The sequence below is a fragment of the Budorcas taxicolor genome, chromosome 5, assembly GCF_023091745.1.
Source record: "Budorcas taxicolor isolate Tak-1 chromosome 5, Takin1.1, whole genome shotgun sequence".
Lineage (NCBI taxonomy): Eukaryota > Metazoa > Chordata > Mammalia > Artiodactyla > Bovidae > Budorcas > Budorcas taxicolor.
Genome location: NC_068914.1, coordinates 131,516,355 through 131,534,678, shown reverse-complemented (window position 1 = coordinate 131,534,678; position 18,324 = coordinate 131,516,355). Strand labels below are relative to the sequence as shown.

The 18,324-nt window shown below is 43.3% G+C and overlaps 1 protein-coding gene across 1 annotated transcript in view; it reads right to left on the bottom strand.

Moving 5' to 3' along the window:
- ST8SIA1 (ST8 alpha-N-acetyl-neuraminide alpha-2,8-sialyltransferase 1) overlaps positions 1 to 18,324 on the bottom strand; it is a 166,420-nt gene that overhangs the window by 93,622 nt on the left and 54,474 nt on the right. The window contains exon 2 of the mRNA XM_052640956.1: positions 10,192 to 10,336. Within this exon, the coding sequence (XP_052496916.1) occupies positions 10,192 to 10,336 (145 nt within the window). The remainder of the gene's footprint in view (positions 1 to 10,191; positions 10,337 to 18,324) is intronic.

The following is an 18,324-nucleotide window of genomic DNA, read 5'->3' as shown; positions in this document are numbered from 1 at the left end:
CCTCCTGAAAAGAGTTATCGCTCCCATCACACCTGCGGATGAGATCTGACTCAGTGGTAACTGGTGCCATGCAGGCTTTTCAATTGTTTCCAGGAAGTTGTATGTCTGAGCCATGACCAGTCTTTGCACTAAATTTTATACACTGCCAAACATTTTAAAAAGGTCCATACCATGGCAAGATAGACCACTCATTACATCTCATTTCCATTTTATTTTCAACCATAGACAACCTGTGATAATTTTATTAGAAAAGAGAAAGTGTTTGTTGCTCAGTCATGTCCAACTCTTTGCAACTCCCTGGACTGTAGCCTGCCAGGTTCCTCTGTCCATAGAATTCTCCAGGCAAGAATACTGGAGTGGGTTGCCATTTCCTCCTCCAGGGGATCTTCCCGACCCAGGGATCCAGCCCAGATCTCCTAGCATTGCAGGCAGAGTCTTTACCATCTGAGCTACCAGGGAAGCCCAATTTTCATTAGAGAAAGATCTTAATTTATAATTATTTTTAAGTTTGAAAGACAAACACATCTTTCAGTTTACCTTCAACTACTCTGCGGGGCAACTCATTTTTTTTTCCTTTTATGTTTATTTTAATTGGAGTATAATTGCTTTACAATGTTGTGTTAGTTTTTGCTGTACCACAATGTGAATCGGCTATATGTATACATATATCTCCTCTCTTGAGACCCGCCCCCCCCCCCCCCATCCCACCCCTCTAGGTTATCACAGAGCACCAAGCCAAGCCCTCTGTGCTATACAGCAGGCTCCCACTAGCTATCTGTCTCACAATGGTAGTGTAGTGTATATATACCAATCCTAATCTTCAATTAGTCCCACCGTCTCCCCTCAGTGCGTCCACCCATCTGTTCTCTACTCTGTGTCTCTATTCCTGTCCTGCAAATAGGTTCATCAGCACCATCTTTCAGATTCCACATATATGTGTTGTTGTTTAGTCACTAAGTGATGTCTGACTTTTTTGTGACCCCATGAACTGTAGCCCATCAGGTTTCTCTGTCCATAGGATTTCTCAGGAAGAATACTGGAGTCTGTTGCCATTTTCTGCTCCAGGGGATCTTCTCGACCAAGGGATAAAACCCGCATTAACTGCATTGGCAGGCAGATTCTTTAGCACCGAGCCACCAGGGAAACCCCAATATACGTGCTATATTCTATATTTGTTTTTTCTCTTTCTGACTTACTTCGTGCTGAATGACAGACTCTAGATTCATCCACAACTCACTTCTAATCTTGTGCTTTCCTCTCCTCTGAGGATAACAGACATGTGGAAATCCTGGGATGACCCACTCTCCTTACCTTCCCAATTATAGAACAGTATGAGGAACAATAGTTAATCCACTGTTTAGACACAGAATCTTAATTCACTAGAAATTAATAATGTTTCTCACATTGCATATTTCTCACGTCACATTTCAGCATATCATTATTATCCAACTATAATGGTACAAATGTCTGACTGCCAGAGTCTGAGGCATTCTCCATCACTTCTTTCTATTTTCCCAAATCCAAGACTCACCAGATTTATCTCCTCACTACTCACCAGCATGGAAAACTGACCCCTTTTCTAGTGCTTCCACTTCCCCATTGGTTCCTTTATTACCAAAATTCCTAAGAAATGCTTACATACCATAAACGCTTAAAAAGATAATAAAAGTAACATCATTATATGTTTGCATCGTGCATTCATTATAAAGTACTTTTACATCCGTATTCTCATTTTAACTTTGTTTCTCATAAGAACACTGAACTATGAACACCAGGTATTATCAATCCCGAGCTGAAAATTCTAAAATTCAGGCTGAAAATAGTTACAACCACTAATGACTTTCCTGAGATGACAAATACCATCATAGAAAGGCCAGGTCTAAAACCCAGATCTTTAGATTCCATTCCCTACATATTTTTTCTCTATCACCGGCATTCAATCAATGATGACAGAATGAATGCCCTGAGGTAGTTAATGGCAGTGGAATTGTGTTCTGGATTCCCATAATAAAGAAGCAATGTACAGAGAATAAAGTGCTTCCCTCTGAGAACCTGGACTTCTCTATGACAGATGTGATGTGATTTATAAGGAACAAATATATTTGGTCATTCAGATGACCAAAATATGTTTCTGAAAGATATTTGGTCTTCATCCACAGTTCTTGCCTTACAGCTCCCCAAACCCTTGGAATTTCCTGAGTAATATGAGCGAAGGGAGCGTCTTGTATAATATTTGGCCTCTTGTCACCAGTTCCTGGGGGCTTCCCTGGTGGCTCAGAGGATAAAGCATCTGCCTCCAATGCAGGAGACCTGGGTTGGGAAGATCCCCTGGAGAAGGAAATGGCAACCCGCTCCAGTATTCTTGCCTGGAGAATCCCATGGACAGAGGAGCCTGGAGGGCTGCAGTCCACAGGGTCGCAAAGAGACACGACTGAGTGACTTCACTTCACTTCCCTTCCCTTCCCCAGTTCCTGAAACTCCTTCAGAGCCATAAAGGTGAAATGGGTGTTTTGTTATTCATCACAAGCCCCTTCACACCACAACTGGGTTTATGCTAATGAAGGTCACTTTTGGAAACCACCTAAGGATGGAGGCTGGTTGTCAAGGGAACTCATCATGAACAGAGGATTGGAAGTTTCAGCCTCACTCCCTGGATCTCCAGGGAGAGGAGAGTGGCTAACGGTTGAATCAAATACTAATGGCCAATGTGCTAGTCAATCATGCTGACATAATAAAACCATCATAAAACACCCCAAGGATGAGGTTCAGAGATCTTCCAGGTTGTGGAAACAGGGTGCTTCCACTTGCCACCAAGCAAAGCCCCAAGGTCCCCAAGAACAGAAGCTCCTTTGTCGGGGACATTGCTCTATGTAACTCTTCATCAGGCTGTTGATCTGTATCCTCTAATAGCCTTTGTAATAAATCGGTAATGGAACAAGTAAACGGATTCCTTGAGTTCTGTGAGCAGTTCAAGCAAACTCACAGAATGCAAGAAGGAGGTCATAGGAACCTCTGATTTATAGACGGTCAGTCAGACGTCTATGGGGTCGCACAGAGTCGGACACGACTGAAGCGACTTAGCAGCAGCAGCAGCAGTCAGAAGTCAATCAGGATAAGACCTGGACTTGCGACTGGCAGCCCGAGTTGGAGGGAGTCACTGGAACCTCCAATGCATAGTCAGCCAGTTAAAAGCACAAGCCATAACCTGGGCTTGCCACTGATGTCTGAAGTGGAGGGCAGTCTTACTGGACTGAGTCCTTGGTGTGTGTGCTAAGTCACTTCAGTTGTGTCCTCTCTTTGTAACCCCATGAACTGTAGCCCACCAGGCTCCTGTGTCCATGAATACTAGGCAAGAATACTAGAGTGGGTTGCCATGCCTTCCTCCAGGGCATCTTCCTGACTCAGGGATCAAACCTGCATCTCTTAGTCCTTGGAATCTGATGCTAATTCCAGGTATGTAGTGTTAGAATTGAGCTGAACTGTAAGACCACCAGTTGATGTCTGAGAATTGTTTGGTGGTGTGGCGAAGTCTCCAGTCACACACATTGGAATTGGGTTCAAGAACCCATTTAATAGAAACCAAAATAAAGGGCTTATTTCTCCTTCCTAAGTGGGCCATAAAGGCACTCAAAGTCAAAGGGAAACCACAGTGTGGCAGGAGATCCTACAGCCTGCATGTCTGTACTCTGCTTTTTATTTTCTCTCAGATAGCTACAAAAAGAATGTCTCCATTTCTTTTAAGAATATTCATCTAAGGGAAGTAAAAAACTTAAAATGGTTTCAAGGTAACTGATATAAATTAACAACAAATCACCAGAACCCATAATTTTTCAAGAAGAAAAAAAGAGAATAAACAATAATACATTGGAAATCAGATGGGCCAGGTTCTACACATCAGCCCTCCACTTGCAATCTCTAGAATCATGTGTTAGAACCAATCTTTAGAATCATGCAATCTCTAGAATCATGCCATCTCTACAATCATGCCCGTCTCAGTTTTCAGTTTCACCTATGAAATGAAGACCACAGTAACCATCACACAGGGTTGCTATGAGGATAAAGCTAGCTAACATGTAAAAAAAACTAAGGCAGATAGTGCAGGTCAACACACAGCTTCTCAGGTGGCACTAGTGGTAAAGAATCTGCCTGCCAATATAGAAGACATAAGAGACACGGGTTTGATCCCTGGATCAGGAAGATCCCCTGGATGAGGGCATGACAACCCACTCCAGTGATTTTGCCTGGAGAATCCCATGGACAGAGAAGCCCGGTGGGCTATAGTCCATGGGGTCACAAAGAGTCCTGAAACAGCTTAGCATGCATGCACAGGTCAGCACATGGAGTGCATCTGTCCAGAGCTGAAATACTAAAATTGCCTAGCCTCTCTTTTGGTTAGACACAGCCATGAGACTCAGTTCTGATCACTGGCACATCAGCAGGAGTCTATCCATATTTTCCTCTTTTGTTTCCTCTCCACCCTACAGGGATCCTGGATCAAAACTGGGTTACTTGGCCATCAGCTAAGGCTGTTCAAGCAGGAGCCTAAGAACCAGATGGCACTGTGTGGCCACCACCCAGCCTTAAACTACTCGCCTAATTTTGAATTACTGCTTCAGATAAATAAGTACCTATTTGGTTAAGCCCCTGTGTCAGAATTAGAGAAATTTGATAATAAAGCCATGGGGAATCATAAGAGGTTCAAAGTTTAGCCAAACACAAGTCTGAGAGCATGACCCAACACTGGCTTGGCAAGGATCTATGCCCACCAAACATTAGTCTCCTCAGTTTCCTTCAGTTGAAATGGTATGTGTTTGGAAAATGACTACCATCATACTGGTAAGTAAAAAAGCTGAATTACCGAAAGCCATAGATCGTACAGTTGAATTTAATTTTGTTAAGAGAAAAAAAAAAAATTGCTGTGTGAATGTCCAGAAGCTCAGAGGATTCTATTAAGCATATTACTCAGAAGGAAAATAAAAATGTGTATTTTCATTTTGACAAAACTGCTTCAACATGTCCTGTTGGGTTTCCCACGGGCCAAGGGTATGGTGGATCTAGGCCAAGTGGAAGTCTATGGCAACCAGAGAAACTGGAAATGAGTGTCTGTTTGAGGTGCGTTAATTATGTGATTCTTTACATATGGCCTTGGGTGGATATTTTGAGGAAAAATGACTCATCTACTTTGTGATGTATATCACGTGAGTATCCAGCACAATGTAAGAGAACGGTAGGCTGACCATGTTTTTATTACACCACAGAAATATATTTCTCAGATTATATTAGCACAGGTGTGGTTTCTAACATTCCTGCTACTTCCTCACTCATTTTCAAAGAAATTTATGCTCTTTCTGGGAAAAAATATGTTTTAAGCCAAGTGAAAGTGAAAGTAGCTCAGTCATGTCCAACTCTTTGCGACCCCCATGGACTGTATAGTCCATGGAATTCTCTAGCCCAGAATACCAGAATACTGGAGCGGGTAGCCATTCCCTTCTCCAAGGTATCTTCCCAAATCAGGGGTTGAACCCAGGTCTCCCGCATTGCAGGTGGGTTCTTTACCAGCTGAGTCACCAGGGAAGCCCAAGAATTCTGGACTGGGTAGCTTGTCCTTTCTCCAGTGGATATTCCGGACTCAGGAATCGAACCGGGGTCTCCTGCACTGCAGATGGATTCTTAACCAGCTGAGCTACTAGGGAAGCCCCCAAATAGTATTTATTCGGCATTATCTACAAATATGGACCATGCAGGCTACAAAGAGACAGGCAGAGCAAGGAGTTGATTCCAACCCAGGGGATGGAGGGATCCTAAAGTATTCTCAAAGTGGGAACACCTACGAACACACCTTCCCCTCCAAACACACACAGTACATTCTAGAAAACCCACATAAAGATTATAATTCAGCCCTTCATGTCTAAACGGTGCATGCGTGCATGCTCAGCCGTGTCCAACTCTCTGCCACCCCATGGACTATAGCCTGCCAGGCTCCTCTGTCCATGGAATTTCCCAGTCAAGAATACTGGACTGGGTTGCCAGCTCCTACTCCAGGGGATCTTCTTGACCTAAGGATTGAACCCAGATCTCCTGAAGCTCCTGCATCGGCAGGTGGATTCTTTATCACTGCACCACTTCATACCTAACAATAATCAAGAAGCATCTCATCAAAATACATTGATAGAGCCATTTGGAAACAACTACATCAAACTATCCTGCTTGGTCTCCTATAGTTCAAGCCAGAGCAGAGCAGTAGTCTAGTCCAGGTGGGATGTTTCCAAGGAGATCTTGGCAACCGTGAGCAGCTAGATGAACATCTACATTGAGTGCAAAGCAATGTACGAGGCACAAAAATGAGTTCCCACAGAACCTCACAAGATAGTATTGAGATCAGCAAATAAAGAATTTCAGAAAACTGTGATAGACAGTTATGCAGATAATTGCATAGGAGGTGAAACTGAATAAATTAAAGCCAGGCTTCCCAGGTGGCTCAGTGGTAAAGAATCTGCATGCCAAGCAGGAGACGCTGAAGACTCAGGTTTGAACCCTGGATCAAGAAGACCCCCTGGCGGAGGAAATGGCCACTCCACTATTCTTGCCTGGGAAATCCTATGGACAGAGAAGCCTGGTGAGCTACAGTCCATGGGGTCGCAAAAGAGTCAGACGTGACCTGGCGACTAAACAGCAGCAGCAGCAGCAGATAATAAAGCCATGGGATGTTGTAAGATGTACAAGTAAGAAGCCACTAACTGTAACTACAAAATACACACCATCTCTACAGGGTCTCTGTGGACCCTCCAACCTTGATTCAGGACCTATTACTTTCCACATCAAACACATAATCTTGGATTGCACCTTGGCAACAACAATAAAAGCAGTGGATAAAAATGGGTGAAGGAATAATACCAATAATAACGATGGCTAACTTATATTGAGCCTTTAATATATAATTAAAATAAACACATTAAAATATATAGTTAAAAGTGTAATATAAAGCTATGCATCTCAGTTAGAGAAGGAGTGATTTAGCATTATTTTGCTGAAATACAGGGAAAGGAGAGATGTTATACTCAATTGACAACATGGAGCCCAGCTCACTCACCTGCATTTCTGCCTAATGAGCACATGCCACTTTCTTCCCACCAGGAGCATGAATGAAGCCTAACAATTAACTGACAATTTGGCTTCCTGATAACAAACTAGAACTCCTTCACTAAGAAATAAGAGGGCCCAGGGATATATAACTTTTGTGTTGCTGCAAACTGATTTTCCAGGGTTTCTATAAATTAATTAGTCATTTCAGAATCTCATCAGAATATATATGTAACTTTTTTTTTTCAAGTCCACCCATTGAACTGGTTCAGGCCTTTGGAATGACTGTGCACACACAGTGACAAAATGGCTTAATGCTTTCTAAGAAAAAAAGCACTTTTCCTTTATTATTCAGGGACGGTTCCTTGATCTCCCAGCTGGCAGCGAGAGACACAGAATTCATGCACATGCACTTGAAAAGGACAATATTTCCTGCTATCTGACTGCTGCAACTTACAGATAAGATGGGAGGTTAGTTTGTATTTCTTTAATCATTTCTTTTCTTCAAATCTATTTCCTAGCACAGGGTCAGTTAGTATGACTGAAAGCCTTCATCTATAAAATTCTATTTTGGATTTCTTCAAATATTTTTCTATTTGATGAGCTGTTAAAGGAGATTGCTTCCTTATCTCATCTTTATTTCATAGCAAGTTGGTATCAGATTTTGCACAAAGAAGATACTGCAGATTGGCTTACTCAACCTCAATTCCACTCTTTTTCTAGCTTCCTGCTAAAGCTGCACTGCTTTAAAGAAAACTGCCCCTCTTGGATTCTCTGCAACTAGTGTTCTGGATGCAAATTAATCTTACCCATTAGATGCACTGGAGGAAGGTCTTGAGGGAGGAGGTGAGTTGAAACAACTTCCTGGGGCCAGTTTCTGCTAACGGCAGTGGCCACTGTGTTTTTCTAATCTCTAAACCACGATTATGGCAGTAACTTCTTGTTCTAAGTAATTTCAGGAGCCACCATGACTCCTACTCCACCATTCACCTAATGATTTCTAGGGCTCCCTAGAAATAAGGATTTCCTTTCTTTCCCCCTCACTTGCTACATAGATGCTCTGTGCTGTGCTAAGTTGCTTCAGTTCAGTTCAGTTCAGTCGCTCAGTCATCTCCGACTCTTTGCAACCCCATGAATCGCAGCATGCCAGGCCTCCCTGTCCATCACCAACTCCTGGAGTTCACTCAAACTCATGCCCATCGAGTCGGTGATGCCATCCAGCCATCTCATCCTCTGTCGTCCCCTTCTCATCCTGCCCCCAATCCCTCACAGCATCAGAGTCTTTTTCAATGAGTCAACTCTTCACATGAGGTGGCCAAAGTATTGGAGTTTCAGCTTTAGCATCATTCCTTCCAAAGAATACCCAGGACTGATCTCCTTCAGAATGGACTGGTTGGATCTCCTTGCAGTCCAAGGGACTCTCAAGAGTCTTCTCCAACACCACAGTTTAAAAGCATCAATTCTTCGGTGTTCAGATTTCTTCACAGTCCAACTCTCACATCCATACATGACCACAGGAAAAACCATAGCCTTGACTAGACAGACCTTTGTTGGCAAAGTAATGTCTCTGCTTTTCAATATGCTATCTAGATTGGTTATAACTTTCCTTCCAAGGAGCGTCTTTTAATTTCATGGCTGCGATCACCATCTGCAGTGATTTTGGAGCCCAGAAAAATAAAGTCTGACACTGTTTCCACTGTTTCCCCATCTATTTCCCATGAAGTGATGGGACTGGATGCCATGATCTTAGTGTTCTGAATGTTGAGCTTTAAGCCAACTTTTTCACTCTCCTCTTTCACTTTCATCAAGGGGCTCTTTAGTTCTTCTTTGCTTTCTGCCATAAGGGTGGTGTCATCTGCTTATCTGAGGTTACTGATATTTCTCCCAGCAATCTTGATTCCAGCTTGTGCTTCTTCCAGCCCAGCATTTCTCATGATGTACTCTGCATAGGAGTTAAATAGCAGGGTGACAATACACATCCTTGACGTACTCCTTTTCCTATTTGGAACCAGTTTGTCGTTCCATGTCCAGTTCTAACTGTTGCTTCCTGACCTGCATATAGGTTTCTCAAGAAGTTGCCTCAGTTGTGTCTAACTCTGCAGCCCCATAGACTGTAGCCCACCAGGCTCCTCTGTCCATGGGATTTTCCAGGCAAGAATACTAGAGTGGGTTGTCATGCCCTCCTCCAGGGGATCTTCCCAACCCAGGTAGCAAACCTGTATCTCCTGTGTCTTCTGCATTGCAGGAAGATTCTTTACCACTAAGCAACTGGGAAAGTCCATTGTTACACAGATCTATTTTAATAAAAACATTTGATTTCAGTGCTTGGAAAACCACAGAGGAAAATATTAAGGGAGCAAAGCTTAATTTAGACCACTTCCAAAGTGGTCAGATACTCTTTCTCCATCACCACCACTCGTCCACTTCAGAGCAGTAATCTAACCACAGGGTTAAGATTCACGAGCTCTAAGAAGCAACTTTTGACCATATGGTCCCATATGGTCCACTCCCCGAGAGCAATACCAGCCTTAAGAGAACATTCCAGTATTGCATATCTTCAAGATCATTCCACAGCCAACCTCAAAACACTAGAATTCCACAATTCCCTGACCTCGCCTCCTTCTCCGCTTGCCTCCTTCAGTCTCATATGACTCAAATCAGAAGTGCTAGGAAATCTGTTATTCCATACTATCCTACTGCTGCCCCTGTATCAAAACACCATTTGACTTCTTCCCACACATACACACACAAATGACAGTTATAAAGGGGAGCATTTATAATTAAGAAGAGAATACAGACTTCTCTGATGGTCCAGTGGTTAAGAATACACCTGCTAAGGCAGGGGACACAAGTTTGATCCCTGGTCCAGGAAGATGCCACAGGGCAACTAAGCCTGTGAGCCACAACTGCTGAAGCCTGCATGCCTAGAGCTGGCGATGTGCAACAAGAGAAAGCAACAAAAGCCCAGCATAGTCATTAGTAAATAAATAATTTTTTTAGAAGAAAGAAGATGAAGTAGATCTGATTAGTAAGAAAAGGCCAGTGATCCCTTTGCTATGCTATCAAGACATGTAAGAAACTATATTGAAAGGCAGTAAACTCTTTACTAACCTGGGGGAAGAGAGAATAAGTTGAATTGTCAATGGTGAATGAGTATAAAAACTCCCCATCGTACCACAGGCTTTTCCCCATGGGGGAATTCATTTTAGTCATAGCAAAGAGATGGGCGGGGTCGCAGCAGTCTTCCATCTGTTTCCTAGGAGAGAAAATGGAGAGAGAAAAGAACAGCAGGTTAAGTGAGCAGCAGACTCATTCGCTTGTCATTCCCACAGAGATGTGCAGCCTTACCTCAGCACCAGCTCACAAAAGCATCTGTGTCTCCAGGGTAATTAGACAACTATTCATTCACCCTTCCAGCCATCGGAATGCATGACTGGAGTATTTCAAGTTTTTAAAAGTTTCAGAAGAACAGACATCAGGTGGTAGGATTGTAAATTGGTGCAACCACTTTGGAAAACAGTATGTCGATGCCTCAGAAAATTAAGACTAGAACTACCATGTGACCCAGCTATTCCACTTCTGGGTATTTATCACATGTGCACAAAAACATTAATTTGAAAAGAAGATATATGCACTCCCGATGTTCACTACAGCATTAAAGTTGTCCCTTGGTATCTGCAGGGAACTGGTTCCAAGATCTGCCTCAGATACTAAAACCCACAGATGCTCAAATCCCACAGTCAGCCCTCCATATTTGAAGTTCTGCATCCATGGATTCAACTGACCTCACATTGTGCGGTACTATATGTATTATTTATTGGAAAAAAAAACCATGTAGAAGTGAACCTTATGGCAGTTCGAACCCATATTGTTCAAGGGTCAACTGAATTAACAATCATGTAATCATGTGCGTGCTCAGTCGTGTTCGATTCTTTGTGGGTCCACGGACTGCAGGACTGTAGCCCCCCAGGTTCCCCGTCCATGGGATTTCCCAGACAAGAATATTGGAGTGGGTTGTCATTTTCTTCTCCAGTATTTACAATAGCCAAGATATAAAAACAACTTAAGTATCTATCGATGGACGAATAGATAAAGAAGTTGTGGAACATCATAGAATACTACTCAGTCATAAAAAAGAATGAAATCCTGCCATCTGCAACAACACGGATGACCCTTGAAGGTATTATGCTTAGTGACATAAGTCAGACAGAGAAAGACTGATTTCATTCATAGGCAGAATCTACAAAAACGAACAAAAAAACAAAATAAAACAAAAACAAACTCAGAGTTACAGAGATCAGATTAGTGGTTACCAGAAGGAAAAGAGGCTGGGGGATGGGTGAAACGAGTGAAGGCGGTCACCTCTCTGGTGATGGATGGTAACTAGATTTGAGGTGGTGATCAATTTGTAGTGTATACAGATGTCAAAGTATAAGGCTGTACACCTTACACCTGAAACTGATATAACTAAACAGAAACAAAGAAACATATCAGCTCTCACATGCAGCTGAAATGTGTCTGAAAGCAAAAATAGTCATTGTAATTGCAGACTGATGGATTTAAATATCCAAGGCTTAGATGGCTAACATCTCTTCATGGTAATGTACCATCAGGTGGTGACTTTCAGAGATCAGGGACTTTAGGAGAACTATACAGAGTAGGAAATACATATATTGGCCCTAGAAAGGGTAAACCCCCAAAAACTGAGGATATGATCTAAGAACGAGCCCTGGGAAATCTCTGGAAACAGAAACTGAATGAGATGAGGGATGTGATTTCAGGCACTGATGAAGTAACCTGCATTCCAGCTGGTAAATCTCGTGAGCTTTTCCTGTTCTTGTTTTGCCTGACCTCTCAGTAGGGTGGGACACAGCTGAGCACAGGAAGGAGCTGAGAAGTCCCACTCTTTCCTTACCCCCTTTCTCTCTGAAACACCAGGGTCTTCTGGATCTCCCCCACCCACCCTCCTGGGATGGCTCACAGCTGTTCCTCTGCTGGTCCCTCACATGGAGGCTACTATTCTACAAGCCAGTCTTCACCCTCTCCTCAAATTCAAAGCCTGCCAGAAACCAACTCTGTTTCCTCACTGAGCTTTCAGGGATAAAAGAGCTTATTCCCCAGTCCCACTTCTAGAAGGACCAATAAAATAAACTGATGACATAAACCACTTCTGAATGGCACCCCCAAGTAGACTTGCCGGCTCAGACATCTTTAGCCACCAGGGGTACCCACGCTTGGAGCTGAAAAATGGCAGATAATAAAATCATACTTGGTCTCATAGGGTCAGTTCCACAACCAACCTAAATACCAAACCCCAAGGATGCTCAAGTTTCTTATATACAACGGCACAGTGTTTGCAGATAACCTACACACTTCTTGCCCTGTACCCTAAATCATCTCTAGATTACTTATCATACCTAATTCAATACAAGCATTATGAAAATAGTTATAAAGACAATTAAATGCCATTAAATAGTGACCAGTGTGCAGCAAACTCAAGTTGGCTTTTTAGATCTTTTGGCATTTTTAATTTTTCCAGATAACTTTCTATCCACCCATCAGTTGAATCCTTGGATGCAAAATCTGAGGATGAGGATTTGCGGGCAACTGTACTTGGGTTCAAAACCTGGTTCTGCAACTTACTAACTCTATAACCCAGGAATGTTACTGGGCTTCAGAAATGGTCTCAGAAACTATTCTTGGGAATTCCCCCGAGGACATACAGGTGCAGCACGTAGACCAAGTTCAAGCTCAACGCGGAGACAGATAAACCGAATCATAGTCCGGGGTTCTTCCCGCCACCTGGTGCTTTCTCTGGTGCTTTTTGGTTGGCACCAGGGGAACTTCACAAAGGTTTCAACAGAAAGGACAGGACTGGGGTCTGGGGAAGTTGGCCTTCTTCTTTCACATTTGCTAGCATCTGTGTCCCTCTTGCTCCTACATCATCATCCCATTTCCCCCAAGTGCCCCTCTTCTCTTGCCTCTCCCATGTTCAATAATTCTTACTGTGTTCCATTACCCAAAAGGCAGCCTGAACAGAGGCAGGAAAGTTTTACAGTGAATTGCCTTCATTTTCTCAAAAGAGCATCCTGGGTACGATCGTCAGTTAACATAGAACAAGACATGGCTTAAGACTGCCTTTAAAAATGAGAACTGCGGACTTCCCTGGTGATCCAGCAGTTGAGAGTCCAGCTGCCAGTGCGAGGGACACGGGTTCAATCCCTGATCTGGGAAGTAAGATCCCACATGCCTCAGGGAAAGTGAGCCTGTGCCCTCCAACAAGAGAAGCCCATGCACAGCTAGAGTAGCCGCCCACTCACCGCAGAGGGGCAACTAGAGAAAGCCCTCGCGCAGCAACGAGACCCAGCACAGCCAATGACAAACTAAAATAACAAACAAAAATTAAGAGAATTATCTTAGGCATGACTCTGAGCTCTGTGAGGTGAGGAAAGTTTTGAGCCCTTAATCCTCTTCTGGTTAAATGGAAATAATGAGAAATGGAATACCTTTTAGTTCTTAGAGTGCTCCTAAGAGATAATTAAGGGAATACATGGGCTTTCCTGGTGTCTCAGAAGGTAAAGTTTCTGCCTGCAATGTAGGAGACCTGGGTTCAATCCCTGGGTCAGGAAGATGCCCTGGAGAAGGAAATGGCAATCCACTCCAGTATTCTTGCCTGGAGAATTCCATGGACAGAGGAGCCTGGCAGGCTACAGTCCATGTGGTCTCGAAGAGTCAGACATGACTGAGTGACTATCACGAACTATTATTAGTCCCAATTTACATCTGAGAAAATGGTATTACGGCAATTGCAGGACATGCTTTTTCCTCTCTGCAAGGCTGCCTATCAGGACCATTCTGACTCACCCTTACCTTTTTCTTCCCTGAAGAAATGCTTTCTAAACACCAGCCAAACATGCCAGGTGCCTTCCTAGATCTTTCTCTACTTAATTCTCACCGTGAGTGACCTTGGAGCTACATAGCTTTAGGATTTTTTTTTTTTTTTTCAGTAATTTACCTTGGGGCACATAACTAGCAAAGCAGGGTGGAGTATGGCTTTGCTCTCAGGTCTTTTCACTTCATGTCTGGTACTTACTTTCAGCCAGACCATAGCTCTCACCTCCAAACCAAGCTAAATTTGCCATTTAGCACAAAGTGCTACAGAAAATTCAGAAGAAAATTTGTCCCAGCTACATAATAAGACCCCATTTAATCTTTATTAGTGGAGAGTGATATGTAAGTGTCCCAGCCACTTACATATCACTTTATACTGGCTTCCTCTTTTCATCCTCATAAAAACTAAGATAGAGATGATTACATTATCCTAAATTCACAGATGATGAAACTGAAGCTCGGTCCAAGAGATTTGCTCAAGTCAAGCTCATGAGGTAAATAAATGTTTGCTTAATTATCGATCAAATCGTGTGTTTAGATGGACTCAAATTCACACCTTTTCCTACAGCATCATCATGCTCAGGGCAACTATACCTTGAGGAAGGAAACCAAACACTGGACAAAAATAGAAAGCATCACATACATATAAATACTTTTAAAAATTCAACAAAGAATTATGAATTCAAATTCATAATAATCATAGCACCATTTGCAGTATGGGAGTGTTTTTCCTAAAAACTTATGAACTTTTCCCTCTGTCCTCCATCCCGAGTGCCTCTGCATCTTCCGTCTGTCAGGCCCTTTGTCTAGAGGGTGGCTGAAAAGAGACTACAACGTAAAAGTGTGTTCACTCCCCCATTCCTGAGAAGGGCCCCACGAGCTCACCAGCCATATGGCTATATAACCACAGAAGCAAAAGCAGAAGTGGAGATGGTTCTCCCGGCAGCAGGACTGGGAATCAGGGTAGTGGTAGCAACGACTTTTACTGAGCTCTTGCTTAACACTGCCAGGTTTGGGGGAAAAGAAAGTTGAGCTTCACCTCCTGCCATCCTACAGGTGATCCTGGAGAGAAGACACATACCAGCTTTTAGAATGTTCAGCAATTTTTATTCCCACCCCCTTTTTCATCCTTGGCACTGATGCTGCCTTTTCTTTGCTTCTCTTATGCCTACAAGCAAAGTTGCTTCAGTCGTGTCCAACTCTTTGCGATTCTCTGGACTATAGCCCACCAGGCTCCTCTGTCCATGAGATTCTCCAGGCAAGAATACTGTAGTGAGTTGCCATGCCCTCCCCCACGGGATCTTCACAACCCAGGGACCAAACCGATGTCCCTTATGTCCCCTGCATTGGCAAGCCAGTTCTTTACCACTAGTGCAACCTAGGAAGCCCAATTTTTATGGCAGGCAATAAAATCGCAGGGTTAAAATGGTAAAAGTAAATCCGTTTTAATGTTCAAGTTTAAATCTTCAGATTATTAATTTTTACCAGTTGAGTGTAAGGTGAGTACTGGAGTTAAAGCGCAAGTGGTTTTTATTATTTGAATTTAAGCTTCAGCAGAGCTCCTACCCATGACACTATAGCTGCTTTGTGAAGTTAAGTAATTAGGAGCCACATGCTAAAAACTCACTCAGGTTCTCATCGCCTACCAGTGAAAGCCATGCATATCAACAAAGCCAAAAGGACCATACTGGCTTACTGTGCCAGAAAGACTGAGAGACTAACAGACAAATAAGAGGGAAAACCCAATCACTCAGTGAATAACACCCAGTTATAGCAGAAACTGCGACGGACCGCGCGGCAGAAGCGCACCGCCTGCGTGGACCTTGCAGAAGCGTGGCTGAGAGGACCTACCCTCCACCCGAGGCCAGGGCCGGCAGCCAGGAGGAGCTACCCCATGCCCGAGGTCAGGGGCAGCGCCCGAGAGGAGCAACCCCACATCCAAAGAGCGGTGGCTGCGCGGGTGCAGGAGGGCCGAGAGGTCAGGAGGGGTGGCGGCGAGGAGATGCCCCTCGTCCAAGGTAAGGGGCAGCAGGTGCACTTTGCTGGAGCAGCCGTGAAGAGATATTCCATGTCCAAGGTAAGAGAAACCCAAGTAAGACGGTAACTGTTGCAAGGACATCAGAGGGCAGACACACTGAAACCGTAATCACAGAAAACTAGTCAATCTAATCACACGGACCACAGCCTGGTCTAACTCAGTGAAACTAAGCCATGCCCTAGGGGGCCACCCAAGACGGGCGGGTCATGGTGGAGAGGTCTGACAGAATGTGGTCCACTGGAGAAGGGAATGGCAAACCACTTCAGTATTCTTGCCTTGAGAACCCCATGAACAGTATGAAAAGGCAAAATGATAGGATACTGAAAGAGGAACTCCCCAGGTCGGTAGGTCCCCAGTATGCTACTGGAAATCAGTGGAGAAATAACTCCAGAAGGAATGAAGGGATGGAGCCAAGGCAAAAACAATACCTGGCTGTGGATGTGACTGGTGATAGAAGCAAAGTCTGATGCTGTAAAGAGAAATATTGCATAGGAACCTGGAATGTTAGGTCCATGAATCAAGGCAAATTGGAAGTGGTTAAACAGGAGATGGCAAGAGTGAACGTCGACATTCTAGGAATCAGCGAACTAAAATGGACTGGAATGGGTGAATTTAACTCAGATGACCATTGTATCTGCTACTGTGGGCAAGAATCCCTTCGAAGAAATGGAGTAGCCATCATGGTCAACAAAAGAGTCCAAAATGCAGTACTTGGATGCAATCTCAAAAACGACAGAATGATCTCTATTCATTTCCAAGGCAAACCATTCAATATCACGGTAATCCAAGTCTATGCCCCAACCAGTAACGCTGAAGCAGCTGAAGTTGAATGGTTCTCTGAAGACCTACAAGACCTTTTAGAACTAACACCCGAAAAAGATGTCCTTTTCATTATAGGGGACTGGAATGCAAAAGTAGGAAGTCAAGAAACACCTGGAATAACAGGCAAATTTAGCCTTGGAATACAGAATGAAGCAGGGCAAAGGCTAATAGAGTTCTGCCAAGAGAACGCATTGGTCATAGCAAACACCCTCTTCCAACAACATAAGAGAAGACTCTACACATTGACATCACCAAATGGTCAACACCGAAATCAGATTGATTATATTCTTTGCAGCCATATATGGAGAAGCTCTACAGAGTTAGCAAAAACAAGACCGAGAGCTGACTGTGGCTCAGATCATGAACTCCTTATTGCCAAATTCCGACTGAAATTGAAGAAAGTAGGGAAAACCACTAGACCATTCAGGTATGACCTAAATCAAATCCCTTATGATTATACAGCGGAAGTGAGAACTGGATTTAAGGGACTAGATCTGATAGATAGAGTGCCTGATGAACTATGGAATGAGGTTCATGACATTGTACAGGAGACAGGGATCAAGACCATCCCCATGAAAAAGAAATGCAAAAAAGCAAAATGGCTGTCTGGGGAGGCCTTACAAATAGCTGTGAGAAGAAGTGAAGCGAAAAGCAAAGGAGAAAAGGAAAGATATAAGCATCTGAATGGAGAGTTCCAAAGAATAGTAAGAAGAGATAAGAAAGCCTTCCTCAGTGATCAATGCAAAGAAATAGAGCAATACAAAACAATGCAAAACAATAGAATGGGAAAGACTAGAGATCTCTTCAAGAAAATTAGAGATACCAAGGGGACATTTCACGCAAAGATGGGCTTGATAAAGGACAGAAATGGTATGGACTTAACAGAAGCAGAAGATATTAAGAAGAGGTGGCAAGAATACACAGAAGAACTGTACAAAAAAGAGCTTCATGACCAAGATAATCACAATAGTGTGGTCACTCACCTAGAGCCAGACATCCTGGAGTATGAAGTCAAGTGGGCCTTAGAAAGCATCACTATGAACGAAGCTAGTGGAGGGGATGGAATTCCTATTGAGCTCTTTCAAATCCTGAAAGATGATGCTGTGAAAGTGCTGCACTCAATATGCCAGCAAATCTGGAAAACTCAGCAGTGGCCACAGGACTGGAAAAGGTCAGCTTTCATTCCAATCCCAAAGAAAGGCAATGCCAAAGAATGCTCAAAGTACCGCACAACTGCACTCATCTCACACACTAGTAAAGTAATGCTCAAAATTCTCCAAGCCAGGCTTCAGCAATACAGGAACCGTGAACTTCCAGATGTTCAAGCTGGTTTTAGAAAAGGCAAAGGAACCAGAGATCAAATTGCCAACATCTGCTGGATCATGCAAAAAGAAAGAGAGTTCCAGAAAAACATCTATTTCTGCTTTATTGACTATGCCAAAGCATTTGACTGTGTGGATCACAAAAAACTGTGGAAAGTTCTGAAAGAGAAT